The sequence below is a fragment of the Neolamprologus brichardi genome, chromosome 13 (genome assembly GCF_056152115.1).
Source record: "Neolamprologus brichardi isolate AB-2024 chromosome 13, ASM5615211v1, whole genome shotgun sequence".
NCBI classification, from domain to species: domain Eukaryota; kingdom Metazoa; phylum Chordata; class Actinopteri; order Cichliformes; family Cichlidae; genus Neolamprologus; species Neolamprologus brichardi.
In genome coordinates this window covers 20,690,704-20,717,324 of record NC_142116.1, presented here as the reverse complement: position 1 = coordinate 20,717,324, position 26,621 = coordinate 20,690,704, and the positions used below count along the sequence as shown (strand labels likewise).

At 41.0% G+C, this 26,621-nt stretch overlaps 2 protein-coding genes across 2 annotated transcripts; one reads left to right on the top strand and one right to left on the bottom strand.

The window, feature by feature from the left end:
* LOC148099970 (filamin-A-like) lies at nucleotides 1-874 on the bottom strand. Its single transcript, XM_087849750.1, has 4 exons — nucleotides 703-874; nucleotides 501-603; nucleotides 371-466; nucleotides 1-170 (listed from the first exon to the last, which is right to left on the bottom strand). Exons 1-4 carry the CDS (start codon nucleotides 745-747, stop codon nucleotides 1-3), a joined length of 414 nt encoding a protein of 137 aa, XP_087705876.1. The 5' UTR covers nucleotides 748-874.
* A 16,952-nt stretch (nucleotides 875-17,826) lies between these two features.
* LOC148099969 (collagen alpha-1(XX) chain-like) lies at nucleotides 17,827-19,527 on the top strand. The gene is made up of 3 exons (XM_087849837.1): nucleotides 17,827-17,935; nucleotides 19,054-19,199; nucleotides 19,345-19,527. Exons 1-3 carry the CDS (start codon nucleotides 17,827-17,829, stop codon nucleotides 19,525-19,527), a joined length of 438 nt encoding a protein of 145 aa, XP_087705963.1.
* The last annotated feature ends 7,094 nt before the right edge of the window (nucleotides 19,528-26,621 follow it).

Here is a 26,621-nt window from a genome sequence, read left to right as displayed (position 1 = left end):
TCAAGGCTGAAAAGTCCTGGCCTCGGTCAGCCACGGTCCACTCACACGGCTCACATCACCAATCCCTGACTGCTTGATCATAACAGCAATTGGGCTGCTGGGAACATGACGGCCGTTCTTCTTGATGTTAACAAGGTTCTCACCAATCTCTCTGGGAACAAACAAGATTCCTAAGACAGACAAAACAGATGTTAACAACGCTTATTCTTGTGTGTGCATGCAGCCCATTTCAGTTGCTCCTGCTTCTTTCTCCACGCTTGAACTTTTATTACTTTCCCCCTCTGTCTTTTACTTAGGGGTTAATAAAGTATTTGGATTCTGATGAGTCTCACTGTTTAGCAAGCTTCTCACTTATCAGACGGACGCTCACCAATGTGAGCGTTACGCAGCATCTTCAGCAGGCAGGGCTCCTCTGAGCCTGAGGGTGTTGTAAGAGGGGCTGTCAGCTGGCTGAGGTCAAGCTCTCCTATGTCCAGTGGAAGATCTGCAGCAGAGCCCACCTTCAGTGAAGTATGTTGGCTGGAAGGCTTTGAGGCCCGTCTTTGCCACTGCAGGGTCAGAGACCTTCACCTTGTTTGGATGACAGCCTGCTCCGATATTCATCTGTGGGCACACCAAAACTCAAGAGACTTTTCAGTGAGAAGAAAAGGCAAACCTTGCATGCCAGAGTGAAAGTGAGAGAGTGTGTGAGTGCATACTCACCCTGAATGGACTCTCAGGGATGTTAACGTCTCCCCTGGAGACCATCACAATGTGCTTCACAGGCTTACGTGGGGTGTGGGTGCAGGTGTATGTGCTGTTGCTATTATCCTTAACCTGGACATCCACAGAATTGACTTCACCATCCTGTGCAGAAGACGAGGGATTATAGTTCAATCAGATTTAACACAGCGTATTTTTCGGACCATAAGGCGCACTGTTGATGAACAGGTCTGGTTTCATACACCAGGCGCACTGGACTATAAAACGCATTAAGCGAAAGAAAACAGCCAGATAAGATAAGTCAAACTTTACTCAACTCTTTCTTCAGCTTCCTCCACTTCCGTACCATTGATTCATTGATGTTGAAATCTCTCGCAGCTGCTCTATTCTCATGTTCTACTGCGTGACCGACAGCCTTGACTTTGAAATCCGCTTCGTCAGCATGTCTCTTAACAGGTGGCATTTTGGGGTCATTATCCACACACAATACAGTAATATTATGTTGAAGCACAGTACGTATCCGCGAGGCTCCTGACTACGTAGCCGTAATGCTCCGACAAGCCATCAAGCGGTGCGACTTCGTGGCTTACCAAAGTCGTACTAAAACATTTTTTGACAGATTTTTGAGCGCCGTGTATTACATAAAATCGGTTCATGGTCAGTAAGCACAACCAGAATTCATACATAAGGCGCACTGTCGATTTTTGAGATAATTAAAGGATTTTGTAATCTCGTAATCTGGAGAGGAAATGGCGTGTCACAAATTTAGAGGATCATCATTTAGCCTGGAGAAATAGTTTGTTGCTTTATAAGAAAGCCCTCCGCAAAGCCAGAACAGCTTACTACTCATCACTGATTGAAGAAAAGAAGAACAACCCCAGGTTTCTCTTCAGCACTGTAGCCAGGCTGACAAAAAGTCAGAGTGCTTTTGAGCCAACCATCCCTTTAACGTTAACTAGTGATGACTTCATGAACTTCTTCACAAATAAAATTTTTATCATTAGAGAAAAAATTACCAATAATCATCCCACAGATGTAATATTATCTACAGCTACTCTTAGTACCATTGATGTTAAGTTAGACTCTTTTTCTCCAATCGATCTTTCTGAGTTAACTTCAATAATTACTTCCTCCAAACCATCAACGTGTCTTTTAGACCCCATTCCTACAAAACTGCTCAAAGAAGTCCTGCCATTGATTAATTCTTCGATCTTATATATGATCAACCTATCTCTAATAATCGGCTATGTACCACAGTCCTTCAAGGTGGCTGCAGTTAAACCTTTACTCAAAAAGCCATCTCTAGACCCAGCAGTCTTAGCTAATTATAGGCCAATCTCCAACCTTCCTTTCATATCAAAAATCCTTGAAAGAGTAGTTGTCAAACAGCTAACAGATCATCTGCAGAGGAATGGTTCATTTGAAGAGTTTCAGTCAGGTTTCAGAGTTCATCACAGCACAGAAACAGCTTTAGTGAAGGTTACAAATGATCTTCTTATGGCCTCTGACAGTGGACTCATCTCTGTGCTTGTCCTTCTTGACCTTAGTGCAGCATTCGATACTGTTGACCATAATATCCTATTAGAGCGATTAGAACATGCTGTAGGTATTACAGGTATTGCACTGCAGTGGTTTGTATCATATCTATCTAATAGACTCCAATTTGTGCATGTAAATGGAGAGTCCTCTTCACACACTGAGGTTAATTATGGAGTTCCACAGGGTTCAGTGCTAGGACCAATTCTGTTTACATTATACATGCTTCCCTTAGGCAGCATCATTAGAAGACATAGCATACATTTTCACTGCTATGCAGATGACACCCAGCTCTATCTGTCCATGAAGCCAGATAACACACACCAATTAGTTAAACTGCAGGAATGTCTTAAAGACATAAAGACTTGGATGGCCGCTAACTTTTTGCTTCTTAACTCAGATAAAACTGAGGTCATTGTACTCGGCGCTGAAAAGCTTAGAAATATGGTATCTAAGCAGATTCTTACTCTGGATGGCATTACCTTGGCTTCCAGTAACACTGTGAGGAACCTTGGAGTCATTTTTGACCAGGATATGTCCTTCAACGCACATATTAAACAAATATGTAAGACTGCATTCTTCCATTTGCACAACATCTCTAAAATTAGAAATATCCTGTCTCAGAGTGACGCTGAAAAACTAGTTCATGCATTTATTACTTCCAGGCTGGACTACTGCAATTCATTATTATCAGGATGTCCAAAAAACTCACTGAAAAGCCTTCAGCTAATCCAAAATGCTGCAGCAAGAGTACTGACAGGGACTAGAAAGAGAGAGCATATTTCTCCTGTTTTGGCTTCCCTTCATTGGCTTCCTGTTAAATCCAGAATTGAATTCAAAATCCTGCTCCTCACATACAAGGTCGTAAATAATCAGGCCCCATCTTATCTTAATGACCTTGTAGTACCATATCACCCTATTAGAGCACTTCGCTCTCGCTCTGCAGGCCTACTTGTTGTTCCTAGAGTATTTAAAAGTGGAATGGGAGGGAGAGCCTTCAGTTTTCAGGCCCCTCTTCTGTGGAACCAGCTTCCAGTTTGGATTCGGGAGACAGACACTATCTCTACTTTTAAGATTAGGCTTAAAACTTTCCTTTTTGCTAAAGCATATAGTTAGGGCTGGACCAGGTGACCCTGAATCCTCCCTTAGTTATGCTGCAATAGATGTAGGCTGCCGGGGGATTCCCATGATGCATTGAGTTTTTCCTTTCCAGTCACCTTTCTCGCTCACTATGTATTAACAGACCTCTCTGTGTTGAATCATATCTGTTATTAACCTCTGTCTCTCTTCCACAGCATGTCTTTTATCCTGTCTTCCTTCTCTCACCCCAACCGGTCGCAGCAGATGGCCGCCCCTCCCTGAGCCTGGTTCTGCCGGAGGTTTCTTCCTGTTAAAAGGGAGTTTTTCCTTCCCACTGTCGCCAAAGTGCTTGCTCATAGGGGGTCATATGATTGTTGGGTTTTTCTCTGTATCTATGAAGCGCCTTGAGGCGACTTTTGTTGTGATTTGGCGCTATATAAATAAAATTGAATTGAATTGAATTGAATTGAATTTTAAGTGCGACTCATAATCCGAAAAATACGGTACATACAATATATTTAACATATTTGTGATCATATACAAAGCCAGATATACCTGGGCTATAATTTTCAGAGGAGCTTTTCCTCCTTGCTTGGCATCAACTGTGAATTCAGTGGGTTTTCCAACGGCCAGACCACTGCTCTGAAGGCCTGGACCGTACGCCTTAACCTAGAGAAAACTATTTTAAACAAACAATTAAAAAAGGAACAAGTCAAAGATCTACTATAGCCAAAAGATCATTTACAGACTATAGCGCTGTGAAAAAATATTTGCCTCCTTTCTGATTTCGTATCTTATTCCATATTTGTCACACTTACACGTTTCAGATCAATCCATTTTTAATATTAGACAAGAATGTCTAATATTAAACGGCAGTTTTCAAGGGGAAAAAGCTATCCAAACATACTTGGTCCTATATGAAAAAGTAATTGCACCGAAAACCCGATACCTTGTGTGTCACCTCTGACACCAAGAACTGCAGCAAGCGTTTGGTGCTAGGGGTCACATTTTGAGTTTGTGAAGATATTTAAGGTAGACACGCGTAATAAGCGGCAGGTGTGTTTTTGATCGGGAGGAAGCAAACAGTTTGTGACCGCTGTGCTGCTATGTTCAATCCTGGAAATAAAGAATCTGAAGGACAAGATGAGTAAGGCTGGAGTTATTGGACTGTATCAAGTTTAATAAGTTCATGCATACCAGTGACATCGCGTCACCCCGCCAACGAACACCCCAGTGGCTTCAAGCCTAGGCTTAGCCTCTACAGGAGAGCTTTCAGCCATGAAAAGTGTGTCCATCACAAGCCCACCACCATGATCTTGAGGCAACAATCGTGAAAACTGATCTTAACTGAGAGTGTTGGATGTCCTCATTGTTGCAGAGCACATGGACAGCATACTCACCTGGTTCTGTGGGCCAGCAGCACATGTCACACCATCCATCACCCTTGTCATCACATTCAATCTTGGTCTGAGAGAAACCTGAAGAGAAATAGAGCAACTTCAGAGAAGAAACTCATGACATATATATGTATGTGGATATATAAATATATGTACAACTCTGTGTATATATGTTTATGGACAGGCATGCAATGTAGTGACAAGGATTGACAAGAACTAATTTTGCATAATAGTGCACATAAAAGCTACTACTAATATGGTGTATTGTAGGCTGCAGGTACTTTGTTGTGAGTCTGACAACGATTGGAAGGACAGACCTTCTCCTGGTTCTCTCTTGTCTCCTGAATCTCTCCTGGTTGGGGGTTGGGGAAGGGTATATTTGCACAACAAAAGCAGGAGAACAATGGAGCTGAAGGCCTCTCAGCGGGGTGCTAGGAGGTGTTAGGTTCAGGGGAATTTACGCAAATTTGCGCAGGGTCAGTAAATCTAGTCTATCAGACACAGGCTTTAAGCAACCATGAGCCACTGATAAGCGTGATAGATTAATAAGCATGTATAAAGTGGGCTTGTTAAACAGTCTGATAGGAGAAAGTCAATGAGCACGCAATAAAGTGGACTTGTTAGGGACAGTTTACCATCAGCCTTGATAAAGTTTAACTTCATTTGTATTGAAAGACAGACTTTAAAGAAGATTCTTATTTGAAACTGGTGATAAAATCCAGGTCAGATACAGTTACATACAAGCATACAGTACACACTACTGCTCAAAGGTCAGAGGTCAGTTAGAAAAGTCCCTGATTTTAATAGAAAATTGGCTTTAATGTAACATCACATGAAGTTTATCAGTAATGTTTCACAGCTTTAATCAAATCCTTCATCATCCATAAGTTGTGATGGAAAAATGTCTGCAAGCGTGCAGGAGCCCATTTTTAGAGACAATCACTCCTGTGTTATAATGTTCATTGAAGTTTATCAGGTCAGACGACCAACAGATGATAAGAAATATAATCTTACTAATTATTAGAGTTGAAAAGTACTTTGCTAAGCAAAATTCAATGAGGTCAGGCTGGAGATTGAGACGTTAACATAAAAGGTTCAGTTGGTGATGCATGAAAGAAAATAATTTTCTTCTACAAATCTATTGGAGAATTCTGATTGTAAGAAATGAAAAATATTCAAAGACTGAAAGAGTTGCACACAGTAGAAATTTTGTATTCATCGTTTATCTTGGTTTTCTTCTGATTTTAGTATCTATTTGTGAGTGTAGTTTTTATTTGCATGATTTTATTCTGTTTGTATCGCATGTTTTTAGTGTGTCATTCTACGTTGTTTTAATCCACTGTGGATTAGCTGGGCATTGGAAAAATTAGCTGATAGTGATCACATGTTGAGGCATGGGTGTGTCCAGAGGTGTCCTTTCAGCTGTTTTATAGGTCGTATTAAAAGGAAGCAAGCTGAGCACTGGAAGGAGAGAGGCCCTAGATTGGAAGAGCAACGCATGAAGGCCAGGTGGAAAAGAGGGAGCCGCTGCGTGATCGTGGGGGGTGCGACGCCTCGTCTGGAGACCGGTCAGCGTGATGTGGTGACCCAGTCCCGACAGCAGGAACGGCGACAGTAGGAGACAACGTGTGTGATTGACATCAGGGCAGATGTATACCACTGCCTGCATTTGTCAGCAGCGTCTCACTGTTGTTCACTGGGTGCAGCCGTGCTGGGAGAGGGTCGCCATGGCTATAAGCCAGGGCAGCTTCCGGGATGATGGTTCTGGCTCCTATTTGTTTTTACTTACAGGTGATGACGTGAGGGGAGCCGCGCTGGAATCGAGTGACGGACTCCAATGCAGAATGCGAACTGGGCTGGGATGTGATGGGCCCAGTGGACGGACGAGACTGGGACAGGAGGCTCCTCGTCTGCCTGACACGAGGCTGGCGTGGACCCCGCTCAGCAAGAGGAATTTCTGTCCAGCTCAAGAACACACAAGGAATATTCGTCCTGGGTTGTGGGACTGGGTGGGATTTCTGTGCATGAAGAGAATTGTATTTTGACCAGTTTTTGAATAATCTTATCCAGTCTCAGTGGGAATTTTAGCATATCGAGAAAGTTTCATTGTATACTTTATTTCTTAGTATCTGGTTTGTTTTATTCCTGCTGTCCACCTCGTGGAATAAACATGAATGAAACAATACTTTCCTGTCAAAAACAATATTTTAGTCAAGGCTAGCAGAAAGTTTCATATATATCATGAACATCTTTCCTCTTTGTCTTCCTATAGTTTAGTTTCATTTTCTTACCCCAACCGGTGGAGGCAGATGGCCCCTCCCTGATTCTGGTTCTGCCGAAAATGGAGTTTTTCCTTCCCACTGTTGCCAAGTTCTTACTCATAGGGGGTCATTTGATTGTTGGGGCTTTCTCTGTATTATTGCACAGCCTTTATCTTTGAAAGGAGAAAAACCTCTGGAAAGCAAAGAATCACGGGCCCAGAGTTAATTCATGTACATGGGCGAATCCTATGCAGGAAAGCGCGCCAGGCATTCACTCAGAGTTTATTATATACTGCCCTCTCACGTAACACTCATGGGTGGAGTACAAGTTAGGAAAAAACAACTTCTTATCTGCTGCTTGCATACGAGGCTGCACAGGATGCAAGCTTGCAAGACGAAGAGGAACAAGTTGATTAACGATCTTGTAGTGGGTTAGAACAATACATGTGGGTGTTTGTCTAAACTTGAGCAGACACTTTGTTTTTGCTGACACGCTATATACAGGCATTACTGTGCAATTCAAATAAAGCTGAACATAAAGGTAATAAGGTAAAATCTTTTAACATTCCAGCCTGTGTTTAGCAATTTGAATTGTACGGCAAAACGCATATCATTTATCAGGACATAAATTCTTACAACATGTATTTTCAGTTAGTTTATCATAAAATGCATTTGCTGGTTTTTATGGGCAACTTAGACACTTGTATCAGAGTCTACATCATAGTCATCAGTAAGTAACTACTTGTCTTTCACATTTTCAGTTACTACACAATTAGTTGCACTTCATCTTCATTTAACAAATAGGGAAAGAAGTCTTCATAATCTTCATCAGTTTGTGGTACATCTGCGTATGTTGTGAGTGATAAACTTATCATCTGTGAAATTACAGCCTTTAAACAAGGTATAACACAAGTAAAGAAAAGCAAAATAAAATAAAATATAATAAAGTAAAATAAAACCAGGAAAACTCCAACGCCGATCAACAGTCTCTTTAGAATCTGAAGCCATGTTTAAAGAATGTACATTATCTGGTATGTAGGTGCAGCACATGGTGTTGAATAAGACACACAATCCTCCTTTCTCAGCCAGGATCATGTCCAGTGCTACACGATATTGCATTACAGCAATTCAGAGAGCGTCCATTTCTTGGTTATGTCCCTCGTTGACCTTGCAGGATGCATTGAGGAACAAGCCGAATCTATAGTCCAGTGTCTCACTTCCGAGAGCATGTTTTCCAGTCCCTATCCATGGGAAAAGGGCGTGGAGAACTTTCTGTCCTGTGATAGGAATACTTATGACTCTTCTACTGCAGAAAAAAACCCTCTGTGGAAAGGGTGGTGGGTCCAGTTATCTTACTGCTGTTATGATCCCAGCAGTCTTCAGAGTGTCATCGTATGCACAGTACAGTGACACAGCATTAGGTGATGTTCATAGGAAACTGCTGTCATCACCACCATAGCTTCTGGTTCCTGTGCTTTTCACAGAATCATGATGTCATCCTCGGACTCCCCCTGCGCTGTCGATGGAGCTTGGCACGCTCCCCTCATCCTTCAGGTGCCCGTCTGTTGTCCAAAATCTCCTCTGTTGGCCTCTGGAAATCCCCCTTGGCACAGTTCTCATTCCAACGCAGCTTCGTGGTCCTTGCTGTGGCTCCAAAGTCCAATCTCATGATGGGCCCCAATCAGCTCGACCTTTGACCTCAACCACTGCCTGGGCTATCAGCTATGCCTGGAATGGTTCTTGCTTCTCACCAGGCCTCTGAAGATTTCTCAGGAGATGACTGCTGCACCTATATTTCCTTGCTAAGAGGAAAAACTTCTATTTGGAGAGCATGTCAGCAATCATCAAACCACATTCTTTAGTTCAGTGAACTTCACTTATAGGCCATCAAAGCCTCATCTGAACATGGTTGCACCACTTGCATAGGTTTGATGCCCGTTGAATGAACTGTTAATCACACAAATCGCTGCAAAAATCATATAAAATATAGTTTAATGTTAATTCATTGTTTCATGTTAATCCTGGGCCCCTCCTCTTGACGCATGGACACTCCCATGAGTCAACTCATCAAAACCAGATTCCTGTCTTAAAGAAAAAGGTTAGCTAGATCATGTCCCAGGCAACATCAGGGCATCTCCCCCTCTGGAGCAGCACCACTTCGGACCTATAATCCTGCAGTAAAAGATGTTAGTGTGTTTGCATATTAAGTTTGCTTAAAAACTGGCTCCGCCAGGAGCCTGCATACACACCATCATGGCCTGAAAAACAAGATCTGGAAGTGAAATCAAAATAACCTTCACATTTTCCCCAAAACACAGTGTAACAGCATCACCACTCATAACCTATAAACACAGTTTCTTCACACATAAACCCAGAAATCTTGTAGTAGAAAAACATTAACTAGTTGTTCTGGTATAAATCACATGATCAAATCACAAGAAGAATTGTAATGCTGTAGAAAAGAAATATAAATGTTAGCGCTGCGCAGGTGTATACACTCTTTCTCACAGTAATCTCTGTGAACAACACAAACCCATGAATAACACACCCCTGGTAGATTCACAAACACAGAAAGTGGCATTTAAAAGTTAAATCGGTATGCAACCTCGGATCTTTCTGCTCCTGTAAAAAGAAACACATAAATTCATCCACCCTTTTGGCCTGTCTAGGTGGAGGTTAACTTTGAGTCGTGGTCAAGTCTTGTCAGCTTTTATCAGTCAGTCAGTTTGTTTTTATTTCCATTTATTCATTCATTCATCCATTCTTTCTTTGCTGATAGTGGAAACTATCGCCGCATTTGATTTCCACCCTCAGCAAAATGACGTCATTTCAAAAGAAAAAAGAAGAATTTTAGATCGGATTACCTCGCTGAATCCTTTTTAGGCAGGGACTCTCATTTTCTAATCGTCCCAAATAAGTGGCTTTCTCCTGAGCCCATTTTAATGTGGAGAAACTCACTTGTAACAATTTTCTTGACGACGTATCGTATAGCGCTTCTAATCGTGCAGATCTGCTGAGAGAGATTATCGAACAAAACTTTCAGTGCACTGTAAAAGTATCAAAATAAAAGGGCCTTGTTACGTCATGACACAAGCTCCTCATCTCAGGAGGGTAAATCATACCATTAGCATGGTTTATCATACTATCATACTAATTGGCAGGCTCAACTTCACAACAAAAGAAAAATCATCAGCTAGATTCACTCCGAACCAACCATCAGCTGCACAACACACAACATAAGCCTAACGTCGTATTAGCTATGAGTTTAATCCCCAGATCTGTGCTTCTCACTCATTTAGGCCACACACACCCATTTTATTCAGTTTTCCTTTTTTCCTGTCATCATAAAACATGTGACATGTTGTCATGCACTTCACAAAAGAAGTTTATTCTGACGTATTCAGAGTTGTGTATCTAAGTACAGGATACACTCACACATCAAAACAGGAAACTCAGTGTTTTAGAGTCTCCACTCTAACAAACTCCAACACATCTCATTCACTCGTGCTAAGATTCAGTCACCTTTCCTCAATCTAAGAACGATCAACTAATTTGCATATCAGCTATTAACCCACTAAGATGACAGGACAACAGAAATGCATGTTCAAAATGTAATCACAAAAATAGAATTTCCCTCATACAGTAAATTACTTGTGCTGCATCAAACAAGCAGAAAACATCTCCCAATTTACTGTATTAACAACTAAATTTATTGTCTGATTACTGGTTGGTCAAACCAGAATCTTTTTTCCCACAAAAGTTAAACTGTTGTCCTGCAACCTAGAGAGTCAATTTTTTTTATTTTTGGATAAATTCAGCATTTGATAACAAGTGTCTGTTAAATTTATCCTATTTTAACACTGATGAGAAATAACAAGCTGATCTTCATTGCATGGGTGTTTGTGTTATTAGGCAGGTTTAATGCATGTCTGTGGAGCTGCATATCCAGCAGAACATGTTCTTAAAGCTGCCTGTCCTACACATTTCTCTGCTATTATTTAATCATTTTGTAACTAATGTGCTATGAGTCCATTGATCTTTGCATCACACTAAGTGACTTGGACAAGATGGTAAACAGACTCACATGCTTAAGATGTTGTCTAATCTTCATGAGTTCTCTTGTATTTGGAAGTGTTAGTAGGGTTAATGCATTTCTGCTTGTGTGTGTGTGATTTTGTATGTTTCTTTTTGCAGTGTTTCAGACTCCTTCACAATTTTCCAACTTAAGCAGTCAGTTTTCTTTTCCCAGGTTTGCTAACCCAAATTTTGATTTCCCAGATTAAACAACAAAATTCCTATGTGTTCTCACCACTCCTCTCACTCTGTTGTCCTCTCCCACTTCAACAGTCCAATAGCAGGCAGTTCTCCTTCAGCTTCGTCCTGTGTTTCACTGTCTCTTCTTGCCATTTTCTCCAAAGGTGGCAAATGTCAAACTCCAACAGTCTCCTCAGTTCTCCTCAAACGTTCTTTTCACATGCACAGTGAATTTGCAGCTTGTTGGGAACACAGTGCCATTCATCCAATCAGGCAGGATGATGGGTTTGCTCTTCTTCTCTGATGCTGTTTGTCCACACTGCTGCTGCTTGCTGGGACTCTTTGCCCAGGACTTTGCTGCTGTCTCTTTATCTGCCATGTCATTGCTCTTTGGAGCTGCATTCCTTGTCTTCAGGGAGGAGTGAGAGCTCACTTGTGAGTTTAAGAGACACATGGTGCTGTAAATAAGTTAGCCAGAAACTTGGCCTGAATGTTTCTAATGATGTTAAACTATAACTTTCTTCCGACCGCTGCATGTGGAAAATTGATTCAGGTCTGCTTGTCACCTGAAAGTGACAAACTAAAACATGTTCATTATTATTATCACTGCTTAACCAACACACACAACTCTCTCTCTCTCTGTTTTTGTGAACTGTCCTTTCTTAAAAGCAGAAAATGAGATTGTAGTTGTTCTTGGCTGATCAACACAAAACCTTTTTCCTATGATTATTTTTCATCTACAATGTAAACTTTGTCTCTTTTTTACTCTTTTTTTTTTTTTTTTTTTTTTAATAGCTGGTGACCTGCAGAATCACCGCTCTCACAATCAGAGGCAATTATTTTTACACAGCGCACAAAAACACTGTGACGTCAGACACATTAACACTCACTTTTTTCATCTGCGTAAATAAATCTTTTGGCCAATGGCATGTGCTATCGTGATCCATAAATATGATCACAAGTTTATTTAACTATTTTTCAACCCTCCAAAACAAATAAACAAAAACATGATGCTATGAACGCTCTACACACATGAGTCAAGATGCAGGAAAACTGCTCAGGAAACTCTGCACATTCCAGTTATCACAGTTATCATAGTTCTATTTCCCTCTCTTTGAAGAGTTCTCAGCCAGCTTCTGATCTAATAATGTGTAGCTTGCTCATCAGCTCAGAAAAAACCAAAACGTAACCTCACACAGTGGTTGCGTGCTTTGCCCCACAGTGGCAAAGACTTGCACTTTCATATTCAATTCAGCTTCTCCGTCATGTAGTTTTCAGCTGTTTCATACAGGGTTCAGCATATTAGTTGTTATTATAGGTCTGCTCTATATCTCAGCAAAGTCTCATCCAGGATGACAAGTTTTCAAGCAGGTCAAGTGCCTCTATGCACTTAATTAGTTCAAATATTTACCTATTTTACTTCATATGTCATTGTACTGAATTTGAGCAACCCTAAGCTTAATGCAGATTACTTTCAACAATTATCTACCTCGCATCATGACTGACTGAGGTACCTCTTCATATTAATATTATTTCATCATTAACACCAGTTTACAGGTTATTATCCTTGCTATTATTAGTATGAATACATTAAAGATAAGTTGTAATTTAATTTTGCCGTTCGTTTATTTTTCATTATTCAGTCGGGTCTGTTTCCAACCCTTTTTAAACTTCTTTAAACTACTTTGATCTCCATGTATAAACACTAATTTGTCCGGCGCCTGGACATTTTTTCTCTAGCCACTGCTCATCAGCAGTGAGTTTGGTGGGCTGATTAAATAAAAAGACAGTAACAAAGGAAGTAGTTCAGCAACTTAATGTGCTGTCAAAAAAGTTAACTTACTTCCGACACACAAACATTTATACACAGTCGCGCAGATCCTTACGGCGGATCACTCCTAAACCCTTACGGCGGGTGAGACCTTTAACGTGTTTTACTTTACAATCCTTTCAGCGGATTAGTCCTATGAGCTCCTTATTACACGTATTTTTAGAAATCCGTACAGTGGATTAGACTGTCAACCCTTTCATTTTACGCGAGTGTGATTGAGTGGATTCTTTACCTTCCAAGATCTCTCCGTCTATGCTTGAGGTCTTTCACTGGATCCCAGCGTCATGGACCACTGATAAGAACACCGGCCACTCCTTCCATAGAGGAGGGTGTCAAAAAAACCTCAGTGCGGGGTCCCAATGACGACAGGATACAGCGTAGATCTCTGGTTTGGAGTCACAACAATCGAGTTGCTTTTTCCAACTCCGACTCGGAGGACCAAGAAATGAAAGGAGAAAAACCTCTGGAAAGCAAAGAATCACGGGCCCAGAGTTAATTCATGTACATGGGCGAATCCTATGCAGGAAAGCGCGCCAGGCATTCACTCAGAGTTTATTATATACTGCCCTCTCACGTAACACTCATGGGTGGAGTACAAGTTAGGAAAAAACAACTTCTTATCTGCTGTTTGCATATGAGGCTGCACAGGATGTAAGCTTGCAAGACGAAGAGGAACAAGTTGATTAACGATCTTGTAGTGGGTTAAAACAATACATGTGGGTGTTTGTCTAAACTTGAGCAGACACTTTGTTTTTGCTGACACGCTATATGCAGGCATTACTGTGCAATTCAAATAAAGCTGAACATAAAGGTAATAAGGTAAAATCTTTTCACAATCTTACCATATATTTCAAGTTTATATGTTGTGAATTGGCTTGATTTAAATCAAATTGAACTCATTCAATTAAAACCAAATATAACTTGTAATCCAGTCTATTCAAATGTAAAGTCATCTCACTCAATTTGGACTAGCACTGAAAAATACACTGACATCCTCTGTTTCCCAATTAGCAGATCAGAGGTTGATGTTTTATTCATGACTCAATACTTGAATGGTTTTATCTTGTTTATAAATAAACATTTAAAAAGGACATTGCTTCATTGTCTGATTCATTCTTTGTCTGTGTCAGTCCTTAATACACACACATGTATACAATAATTCTAGTTGCCACAGTCTCCGGAGATCCTATGCTCTGTTTTCTTATACTTTTCTTCACTGTTTACCTCATTTTGCCCAATAAAATGTACATTTTTGTAAACAATGACTTGTTTTGGCCTATTAAAAAAACTGTCTCCATATGAGGACGTACTTGAAGAGAAAAAGTCACCACTTTGCATTTTACAAATCAAGTAAACAAACACGGGGCTGTTTATCATATAACTAACTTTTAGGTCTGTGGGATGGAAGGATGGGAGCTTTAAATGTTGTGCCTCCATAATTATTCTAGAGTCTTTACAATGTTCAGCCCCTGCTGTGATTTGGTGCTACATACATAAACTTGGAATGAATTAATCCACCTGTTCACAGGAGATCACAGGAAGATGACACCAAACATCAGAAGATCTTATTGTGCGCCACAGTAAAAGGGTGGTTTCTTGGGGCTAAAAGCACATAATAAACTACAGCAGAAGCTCACATAAAGTAGGAAATAAGCAGGCAGCACTTGATCTGCTAATGCACGTTTCCCACTTTTATTGTTGCCTCATTCACTAACAGTTCAATGGTGCAAGATTACCATACACAGAATTATAATTTGCATGTTCTCCCCGTGTTTGCGTGGGTTCCCTCCGGGTACTCCGGCTTCCTCCCACCGTCCAAAGACATGCAGCTAGTGGGGATAGGTTAATTGGATAATCCAAATTGTCACTAGGTGTGAGTGCGAATGGTTGTTTGTTCCTGTGTGTTGGCCCTGCGACAGACTGGCGACCTGTCCAGGGTGTACCCTGCCTCTCGCCCTATGATAGCTGGGATAGGCTCCAGCGCCCCTGGAAAGGATAAGCGGAAGTGAATGAATGGATGGCAACCTTTTAAAAGTGAAAGGAGACAGAAAGACAGGTGAGAAAGAATAAAACTTAACTGACTTTTTGATGGCATTTTACACAAAGTACTAGTACAGTATCTAGAAAATGTGGGAAAATACTGGCATCATGTACAGTACTTTCTTCTGAAGAAATTATGTTGGGACCCTGAAAAAAACTTACTATGTACAATAATGGATTTCTATACATTTGACATCAGATGAAAACTTTGGTTGTAAGATTTGGATAATTATTTATTAAAAGCTAGAAATTTTAAATGAGAATAAGAAAGAAAAGTATTTCTTTGTGCCCCCCTTTCCCTGTTAATGCTCTACCTGGCCTTTTTATGTTTCCCTCTCACCAGATAACCAGCAGCTTTTATGGCTCCAACAAACATCAGCTGATACTAGAAAGTAATATTAAATCAATTCTAACAACAGCTTATCAAGTTTAAAGGCGCTTCTGCTGTTTAACACGACCTCCGCTAGTTTCCTCTTTCTGGCGCAAAGCGGGAGATAAACAAGCAAGAAAGACGGGACTTGCGGCAGAAACGCTGATCAGCTGATCATTGATCAGTTTCATGATTGAAGTAGCAGCAGGAGAGGGAGGGAGGAGAATGAGAGAAGAAGAGGCAGCTGACAGCGTAAAGACACAGAATAACTCCAGCTTTTTGTCTTTTCTTAAATTGTAGCTGAAGTATGGGACAAATCCGTGTATTTTCAGCTCAATACGAAACATGTAATATTAACTCTGAATACCAGAGGATTCCGTTTTTTACAGGATGGTAGGCAACTCTACTAACTAACCATATGAATAAAATAAAGTTCACCAGTAACATATAGCACCCACCCAACTGTATAGAAACTCCATCATGCTAGCTAGTACACAGTACGAGTTATTGTAACTGACTGTAAAAAGTTAGCACAACGAAAATAAACTACACCTAAACTTGGTTTGACCCAGATAGACTGCAGGTCATAACTTCTTACCTGAAGCTCATTTCACCTGACAGTCGGACCCGCGGCCGCCTTGGGTCTCTCCACCTCCGCCTCCCCTTTCCCCCATCCACCTGCTGGCTTCCACCACTTGCTAATTTTACTGAAGCTGTGAAAGCTCCACCACAGCCACTACCAAACAATTGAGTTATTTTTACACGTCTGCCAGCATCTGTCCAATCCGCCACCTTTCACTGTTTACACGGTTAAGAAAAAAAGACAACAACAACAACAAAACATCGGCCCATTTAAAACGAAAAATTACCATCGGCCCACCCGGCAAATACCCAGTATGCCCGATGGCCAGTCCAGCTATGCCCCACAGACAGACTGAGGCCCCGCAGCTATTTTTCGGTAAGTTAAATGTGTTTGTGGCCACTGTCCTTAGCTAGGTCCTGAAATCTAGGCAGCTAAGATGAGAAGTGGGCTCTTCGGGGAAACATGTTTTGTAAAGTTGGTTTAGCTAATCCGTAGAGGCGAATGACTTGAGCGTGACTAAAGAAATGATGAGAAAAGCACTGTGTTGCTCTTTTGTCCAGTCATTGATGCTAGCTAAGAGGATGTAATAAATATGTAATAAAGGCAAGATAACAGAGATGAAAAAGGAGTGGTTGTTGAGAAATAAGTGGTGTGCAGGCAAAAAAAAACAGGTGTGAGTGTGTAAAATTTGGTGAGTATTTGAGTGCAAAAATGTGTGGTCTCCAACTAATGGAAAAGGCTGGTCACGCGATGTGCACGTAGTGTTCTTTAAATAGAAGAATTTTCCCCATTCTCATAGCCCGTCATGTGGCGACATGTGGCGGGCTAGCAGGTTAGTAACATACAGGCCCGGGTTCGAGCCCTCGGTTCACCTGGCTCTGTATGTTCACCTGCTAGGGGGAGGTCCAGGCAGGTGATCTTGGAGTGAAAACTCTAAGGGATGAACCTTGTTCAGCCTGGGCTTCCCCTGACTTTTTTCTTTTCTTTCTTTTTTTTCTTTTACCTGCCACAAACAAACAGACCTCCTTGTTGTCATGGCTACCAAGGACCACTCTTCTTGTGCCAACAAGTCATTGCCTCACAAAACATTATTTCCTATGTTTCCCTGTGTTTTTTTTTTTTTTATCTCTTGTGTTTTAGACAACAAAAAGAAAAGAAAAAGATCTACAGATTCAGGCTTTTCTTTACCTGTGGTAGTCGCGTAGAATGACGTCACTGACACTGGTTTAATATGAAAACAAACTTTCTCAAACAAAAAAAAAAAAAGAAGAAGTGGGTCGGCGTGTCATCTTTACCGAGCACCATACATGTTTTGCCTCACATTAAAATGATTATTTTTCCTTTTCAAAAGTAATTCAGAGAGAAAAAAACAGAGAAGTCAAATATATCAAATTTGCACTAATTCTACAGCCCGGCAGGTGGCGCAGAGCACTTGCCGGCCCCTGGCAGGTTGAAGCACAGACAGGCGCCAGTTCGATACTCACTCAATCACTCACACACTCCAAATCCTCCCTGTAGCTTCGGTCTGCTAGGGGGATTCCTGGTCTGCGCAGGGAATCCCGATGTTTTTTTCTTTTTTGGGGTGTTGGGGCCTTTATTTATAAAGCTGGGACTATCTCCGTTGTCATGGCTACCAAGAACAACGCCAGCTTGGGGGAGAGCGGAGAGCGATAAGCACAGACTCATTCATCCTTTTTCCACTTTCTTTTTGCGTTGTTGGGAGCTTTTAAGGACCAGCCTTGAATTTTACACATTTGATAAGTGAAGACTGGATGTTTAGTGACGAGAGCTGGGATAATCTGGACAGAATCTGCAGGCTGCATCTCCAAATCAGAAATGGCTTTAGATCTGATGCTAGCAGACAGGCATGCATGTCTCAGGGTGATTACACACTAACACATTGTGATTAATCACACACATTTGTATACATTTTATTCACAAGATAAAAAAAAACCACTATACAAAATGTGTTTTTGTGACAGGCTGCTAGTAACAAACTCTTAAAGATTTAAAATTGGTTCTTTCCCAAGTTTTCTGTTATGTGCACACACATTCCTCGACTTAGGTGCTTTTTAGTTCTCCAATAATGGTCAGTGCAAAGTGTTTACACAAACAAAAAACAAAGAAACAAAAACATTACTCAGAAAATGGTCAGGTACAAGAACTGGACTAAAAAGGAGTGGAAAAACCAGATAATGTCCAAAGAAATACTTCATCGTGTGGCTCACGAATTTTGCACAGTACTGTAAATGTTATTAATAATGAAAGATGTCAAAATATAGCTTTGTCATTTTGAAAAAATTCCCGTACACATTATTCTTTTCTTCTAGTGAAGGTGCCTCCTCCTCCAGTCAATGCTAATGTGCTAAGTCACATTAGCAGCAGTGTTCAGCCTAAAAAATACACAAGTTAAAAGTCATGCATTTGAGTCATGCATCCATATTATTTGTTTATTTATTAAATTATTTTTGAGACACTGTTAGTTGTTAGAAGCCAGTGTTTTAATGATAGGACATATATGACAGTAATGAGACAACCTAAGATATCCAAGATTACCACAAAAACACAAATAGAATCACAGAAAGCTTGTTTGTCTCCTGTTAGTCTTTAGGCCCAGTTAGCTTTTACTTTTCTGTGGTCAGTAGCCCTTCATGTCATATTCTGTCTCTATGTACAATATAGCATTACTAATACAATAACCTGTACGTAAATGAACTTCATTGTGTAATTGATGGCAGTTGTCAAAGTACTAGTCACTTAAAGGTTAAATTTCACATCTAAATTCTCATCTTTGAATAACTAGAACTCTGAGCTATGAAATAAATGTAGTGAGGTTAAAGTATCAAATCAAAGTATCAAATTCTCTGTTATACTTTACATTTATTTTCTATAAAAACACTTTGCTCTGCTGCCAAAATAATTTCCTCCTTTAAAGGAACAAAGTGAGGGTTAAGTGTCATTAGCTGTGGTACTTTATCTCTTCTATGATGTTGCTGCAGTGTCTGGTGGAGGCCCAACCAGCCTCACGGTTTCTGATGAGACTGCCGTCAGCATGGTGATCAGCTGGGTACCTCCCAATGCTCATGTCCTCCAGTATCACATGTCCTACATGGCTTTAACTGGAGCTGATAGCCAGGATCACACTGTGAGTGGGTCGTAGTCATTACATCTTCACCTCTTCTGGGCTTCAGCCGGCTGTCATGTGTCAGAATTCCAGAAATTCCATAAGTCCCAAAACTTTAAATGAGTTCTGACTGTGTTGGGATGATAGTGTTGTTTGTTGTCTGCAGGTGCTGGTCCCTGGTGGAGAGAAGCAGGTGATGCTGGAGTCATTGCAGCCAGATACACGTTACAACATGTTAGTCACCGCTGAGTACCACAACAGAGAAGGAGGCAGCGATTCAGCTCAGGGCAAAACTGGTGAGTCAAAGAAGGAAAGATGCCAAGACAGCTCAAGTGCAACTTCCAGTTAAGACCAACAGGCTTACATGCAAAAAGTGCAAATGTCCCATTACTTTACCCTTACAGGAGGACATGCATACTTGAAGGTTTCCACATATAGAAACATCAAGGTTTTTGGGCAGTATTGTTTCTACAGCACTACACGTACAGTCATTTTGGTCCAGAGACACAGATTCCTTTCTCTGCATAATGATGGGCTCTCTGAACAATGAGACAGCAGCCAGTACCGGTACAATGACAGTACTGCTCTTGATACTTGGTTGGAAGTTCAAAAATTACTGGGTGCACTGTGTCTGCGTTTATTGTCCATGCTAGTGTGCAGATGACATTCTTTGGCTTTGTGTTTTTTGTTTGTTTTCTGGCTTTTTTCTGTCTCTCTAGACACTTTGTGGGTAAGCAGTGCGAGTGTGGTCAGGTCAGACCACTCCAGTATCTGTGTGTCATGGAGACCAGTATCTGCCGTTGATGGATATCCTATTGTAATCCAGGATGTAAAAGGTATTCTGTAATCACTAAAAGGTATTCTGTAATCACGTCTACAGTGATGTGAAAAGGTGTTTGCCCCCTTCCTGATTTCCTAGTGGTTTGCATATTTATCACACTTACATGTTTCAGATGATCAAACTCATTTTAATATTAGACACAGATAAGACAAGTTAATACAAAATGCAGTTTTTAAATGATGATTTCATAGATTAGGGAGAAAGATGATCCAAACCTCCCTGGTCCTGTGTAAAAACAAATTGCCCCTCTTGTTAAATCACGAGTTAACTGTGATTAACCAATTTTGGAAACCTCAGTTCAGTGTTACTAAACACACTCAGGCCTGATTAATTGCAGACTTGTGAATCAAGAAATCAGTTAAATAGAAGCTGTCTGACAAAGTGAAACAGGCTAAAAGACCTCAAAAAGCAACACATTGTGTCACCAGCCATCCTCCTGGTCCTCAGTTTTAATGCCCACTTAACTGGGTCCTTCAGTGGAAAGGCTCAAGCAGATGAAGCCTAATATAACAAGATGAGACTGACAAATATTCTATTTGAATGTTTAAAAAGAAAAATATCACAGTATCTAAGCTTTCACTGAGCATATACCTGCATCAATGATGAACTCTCAAGGCTGAAAAGTCCTGGCCTCGGTCAGCCACGGTCCACTCACACGGCTCACATCACCAATCCCTGACTGCTTGATCATAACAGCAATTGGGCTGCTGGGAACTTGACGGCCGTTCTTCTTGATGTTGGTCGGTGGCGCTGTCACTTGGTGTTCGCTCGCTCTGTGGTATAGTATCACTTCCTGTTCCTGCTCAAACACAGTGGTGTTTCTGAGTAGCTTATTTGCTTAGCAGTTTAATTAACAACTTTTAAATACATTCTTTTTTTTCATAGTATAATCTTCACGTGCTTCATCCGAAGCACACTTTCTGTGTACTCACTACCTAATTTATAGCCAAAGTATTCACTCACTGTCTCTTTACTGTTTCGTTAGCTTAGCTCGTAGCCGACTCGTTAGCACCATGGCTACTTCACCTGTCCCTTCTGCACTTTCTTGCTCATTGTGTCAGATGTTTAGTTACTCCTCGGCCTCCTTTAGCAGTAATGATATCTGTAACAAATGTAGCATATTTGCAGCTCTGGAGGCCAGGATTACTGATCTGGAGACTCGGCTTCGCACCCTTCACTCACCCTTAGCTAGCCAGGCCCCTGTAGCTGGTGCAGCCGAAGATAGCGTAGGCCCCGCTAGCTGTTCCCCGGCAGATCCCAAGCAGCTGCGGAAAGAGGGCGGCTGGGTAACGGTGAGGAGGAAGCATAGTCCTAAACAGAAGCCCCAGGTACACCACCAACCCGTTCATTTGTCTAACCGTTTTTCCCCACTCGATGACACACCCGCTGGGGGTCAAACTCTGGTAATTGGTGATTCTGTTCTCAGACATGTGAAGCTAGAGACACCGGCAACCATAGTCAATTGTCTTCCAGGGGCCAGAGCAGGCGTCATTGAAGGAAATTTAAAACTGCTGGCTAAGGGTAAACATAAATTCAGTAAAATCATAATTCACGTCGGCAGTAATGACACCCGGTTACGCCAATCGGAGGTCACTAAAATCAATATTGAATCGGTGTGCAACTTTGCCAAAACAATGTCGGACTCTGTAGTTTTCTCTGGTCCCCTCCCCAATCAGACCAGGAGTGACATGTTTAGCCGCATGTTCTCCTTAAATTGCTGGCTGTCTGAGTGGTGTCCCAGAAATGATGTGGGCTTCATAGATAATTGGCAAACCTTCTGGAGGAAACCTGGTCTTGTTAGGAGAGATGGCATCCATCCCACTTTGGATGGAGCAGCTCTCATTTCTAGAAATATGGACAAATTTATTAAACCCCTCAAAATATGACTATCCAGAGTTGGGACCAGGAAGCAGAGTTGCAGTCTTACACGCCTCTCTGCAGCTTCCCTCCTCCTGCTACCCCCCCAAAAACCCATCTCCATAGAGACTGTGTCTGCTTCCAAAAAGACAAAAAACAAACTAAAAACCAGCAACAAACAACTTAAACATTTACAAAGAAAGAACAATACAGTATCCACATCTGAACCAAAGAGTAAAACAGTGAAATGTGGATTATTAAATATTAGGTCTCTCTCCTCCAAGTCTCTGTTAGTACATGACTTAATAATTGATCAACAAATTGATTTACTCTGTCTTACAGAAACCTGGTTGCAGCAGGATGATTATGTTAGTTTAAATGAATCAACACCCCCGAGTCATTCTAACTACCAGAAATCTCGAAGCACAGGTTGAGGGGGCGGTGTGGCAGCAATTTTTCACACCAGTCTATTAATTAATGAAAGACCAAGACAGACTGTTAATTCATTTGAAAGCCTGATGCTTAGCATTGTCCACCCCAGCTGTGAAACTCAGAAACCAGTCTTACTTGTTATCATCTATCGTCCACCTGGGCCTTACACAGAGTTTCTGTCTGATTTCTCAGACTTTATATCTAATTTAGTTCTGAGCTCAGATAAAATAATTATTGTGGGTGATTTTAACATCCATGTTGATGCTAAAAATGACAGCCTCAACATGGCATTTAATCTGTTGTTAGACTCAATTGGTTTCTCTCAAAATGTAAAAGAACCCACCCACCACTTTAATCACACTCTAGATCTTGTTTTAACATATGGCATAGAAACTGATCATTTAACAGTGTTTCCTGAAAACCCTCTCCTGTCTGATCATTTCTTGATAACATTTACATTTACAATAATTGATTACGCAGCAGTGGAGAGTGGACTTTATCAAAGTAGATGTCTTTCTGAAAGCGCTGTAACTAAGTTTAAGAATATAATCCAGCCACTGTTATCATCGTCAATGCCCTGTACCAACACAGAGCAGAGCAGCTATCTAAACGCTACCCCAACAGAGGTCGATTATCTTGTTAATAATTTCACCTCCTCACTACGTACGACTCTGGATACTGTAGCTCCAGTGAAAACTAAGGTCTCTAATCAGAAGTACCTGACTCCGTGGTATAATTCTCAAACACGTACCCTAAAGCAGATGACTCGTAATCTGGAGAGGAAATGGCGTGTCACAAATTTAGAGGATCATCATTTAGCCTGGAGAAATAGTTTGTTGCTTTATAAGAAAGCCCTCCGCAAAGCCAGAACAGCTTACTACTCATCACTGATTGAAGAAAATAAGAACAACCCCAGGTTTCTCTTCAGCACTGTAGCCAGGCTAACAAAAAGTCAGAGCTCTTTTGAGCCAACCATCCCTTTAACGTTAACTAGTGATGACTTCATGAACTTCTTCACAAATAAAATTTTTATCATTAGAGAAAAAATTACAAATAATCATCCCACAGATGTAATATTATCTACAGCTACTCTTAGTACCATTGATGTTAAGTTGGACTCTTTTTCTCCAATTGATCTTTCTGAGTTAACTTCAATAATTACTTCCTCCAAACCATCAATGTGTCTTTTAGACCCCATTCCTACAAAACTGCTCAAAGAAGTCCTGCCATTGATTAATTCTTCGATCTTATATATGATCAACCTATCTCTAATAATCGGCTATGTACCACAGGCTTTCAAGGTGGCTGCAGTTAAACCTTTACTCAAAAAGCCATCTCTAGACCCAGCAGTCTTAGCTAATTATAGGCCAATCTCCAACCTTCCTTTCATATCAAAAATCCTTGAAAGAGTAGTTGTCAAACAGCTAACAGATCATCTGCAGAGGAATGGTTTATTTGAAGAGTTTCAGTCAGGTTTCAGAGTTCATCACAGCACAGAAACAGCTTTAGTGAAGGTTACAAATGATCTTCTTATGGCCTCTGACAGTGGACTCATCTCTGTGCTTGTCCTTCTTGACCTTAGTGCAGCATTCGATACTGTTGACCATAATATCCTATTAGAGCGATTAGAACATGCTGTAGGTATTACAGGTACTGCACTGCAGTGGTTTGTATCATATCTATCTAATAGACTCCAATTTGTGCATGTAAATGGAGAGTCCTCTTCACACACTGAGGTTAATTATGGAGTTCCACAGGGTTCAGTGCTAGGACCAATTCTGTTTACATTATACATGCTTCCCCTAGGCAGCATCATTAGAAGACATAGCATACATTTTCACTGCTATGCAGATGACACCCAGCTCTATCTGTCCATGAAGCCAGATAACACACACCAATTAGTTAAACTGCAGGAATGTCTTAAAGACATAAAGACTTGGATGGACACTAACTTTCTGCTTCTTAATTCAGATAAAACTGAGGTCATTGTACTCGGCGCTGAAAAGCTTAGAAATATGGTATCTAACCAGATTCTTACTCTGGATGGCATTACCTTGGCCTCCAGTAACACTGTGAGGAACCTTGGAGTCATTTTTGACCAGGATATGTCCTTCAACGCACATATTAAACAAATATGTAAGACTGCGTTCTTCCATTTGCGCAACATCTCTAAAATTAGAAATATCCTGTCTCAGAGTGACGCTGAAAAACTAGTTCATGCATTTATTACTTCCAGGCTGGACTACTGCAATTCATTATTATCAGGATGTCCAAAAAACTCACTGAAAAGCCTTCAGCTAATCCAAAATGCTGCAGCAAGAGTACTGACAGGGACTAGAAAGAGAGAGCATATTTCTCCTGTTTTGGCTTCCCTTCATTGGCTTCCTGTTAAATCCAGAATTGAATTCAAAATCCTGCTCCTCACATACAAGGTCTTAAATAATCAGGCCCCATCTTATCTTAATGACCTTGTAGTACCATATCACCCTATTAGAGCACTTCGCTCCCGCTCTGCAGGCCTACTTGTTGTTCCTAGAGTATTTAAAAGTAGAATGGGAGGGAGAGCCTTCAGTTTTCAGGCCCCTCTTCTGTGGAACCAGCTTCCAGTTTGGATTCGGGAGACAGACACTATCTCTACTTTTAAGATTAGGCTTAAAACTTTCCTTTTTGCTAAAGCATATAGTTAGGGCTGGACCAGGTGACCCTGAATCCTCCCTTAGTTATGCTGCAATAGATGTAGGCTGCCGGGGGATTCCCATGATGCATTGAGTTTTTCCTTTCCAGTCACCTTTCTCGCTCTCTATGTATTTACAGACCTCTCTGTGTTGAATCATATCTGTTATTAACCTCTGTCTCTCTTCCACAGCATGTCTTTTATCCTGTCTTCCTTCTCTCACCCCAACCGGTCGCAGCAGATGGCAGCCCCTCCCTGAGCCTGGTTCTGCCGGAGGTTTCTTCCTGTTAAAAGGGAGTTTTTCCTTCCCACTGTCGCCAAAGTGCTTGCTCATAGGGGGTCATATGATTGTTGGGTTTTTCTCTGTATCTATGAAGCGCCTTGAGGCGACTTTTGTTGTGATTTGGCGCTATATAAATAAAATTGAATTGAATTGAATTGAATATATTTAACATATTTGTGATCATATACAAAGCCAGATATACCTGGGCTATAATTTTCAGAGGAGCTTTTCCTCCTTGCTTGGCATCAACTGTGAATTCAGTGGGTTTTCCAACGGCCAGACCACTGCTCTGAAGGCCTGGACCGTACGCCTTAACCTAGAGAAAACTATTTTAAACAAACAATTAAAAAAGGAACAAGTCAAAGATCTACTATAGCCAAAAGATCATTTACAGACTATAGCGCTGTGAAAAAATATTTGCCTCCTTTCTGATTTCGTATCTTATTCCATATTTGTCACACTTACACGTTTCAGATCAATCCATTTTTAATATTAGACAAGAATGTCTAATATTAAACGGCAGTTTTCAAGGGGAAAAAGCTATCCAAACATACTTGGTCCTATATGAAAAAGTAATTGCACCGAAAACCCGATACCTTGTGTGTCACCTCTGACACCAAGAACTGCAGCAAGCGTTTGGTGCTAGGGGTCACATTTTGAGTTTGTGAAGATATTTAAGGTAGACACGCGTAATTAGCGGCAGGTGTGTTGTTGATCGGGAGGAAGCAAACAGTTTGTGACCGCTGTGCTGCTATGTTCAATCCTGGAAATAAAGAATCTGAAGGACAAGATGAGTAAGGCTGGAGTTATTGGACTGTATCAAGTTTAATAAGTTCATGCATACCAGTGACATCGCGTCACCCCCGCCAACGAACACCCCAGTGACTTCAAGCCTAGGCTTAGCCTCTACAGGAGAGCTTTCAGCCATGAAAAGTGTGTCCATCACAAGCCCACCACCATGATCTTGAGGCAACAATCGTGAAAACTGATCTTAACTGAGAGTGTTGGATGTCCTCATTGTTGCAGAGCACATGGACAGCATACTCACCTGGTTCTGTGGGCCAGCAGCACATGTCACACCATCCATCACCCTTGTCATCACATTCAATCTTGGTCTGAGAGAAACCTGAAGAGAAATAGAGCAACTTCAGAGAAGAAACTCATGACATATATACATATATATATATATATATATATATATGTATAAAACTATATACAGTGGGGCAAAAAAGTATTTAGTCAGCCACCGATTGTGCAAGTTCCCCCACTTAAAATGATGACAGAGGTCAGTAATTTGCACCAGAGGTACACTTCAACTGTGAGAGACAGAATGTGAAAAAAAAATCCATGAATTCA

Excerpts from the sequence above, each read along its gene's own strand:
- LOC148099970 (XM_087849750.1), bottom strand. The coding sequence starts at position 747 with ATGGTCTCCAGGGGAGACGTTAACATCCCTGAGAGTCCATTCAGG. Across the intron at positions 604-702 it reads TCCCTGAGAGTCCATTCAGG|ATGAATATCGGAGCAGGCTG; the intron begins GTGAGTATGCAC and ends GTGTGCCCACAG. Across the intron at positions 467-500 it reads GCCAACATACTTCACTGAAG|GAGAGCTTGACCTCAGCCAG; the intron begins GTGGGCTCTGCT and ends CACTGGACATAG.
- LOC148099969 (XM_087849837.1), top strand. The coding sequence starts at position 17,827 with ATGTTTAGTGACGAGAGCTGGGATAATCTGGACAGAATCTGCAGGCTG. Across the intron at positions 17,936-19,053 it reads ACAGGCATGCATGTCTCAGG|TGTCTGGTGGAGGCCCAACC; the intron begins GTGATTACACAC and ends ATGTTGCTGCAG. Across the intron at positions 19,200-19,344 it reads CTGATAGCCAGGATCACACT|GTGCTGGTCCCTGGTGGAGA; the intron begins GTGAGTGGGTCG and ends TGTTGTCTGCAG.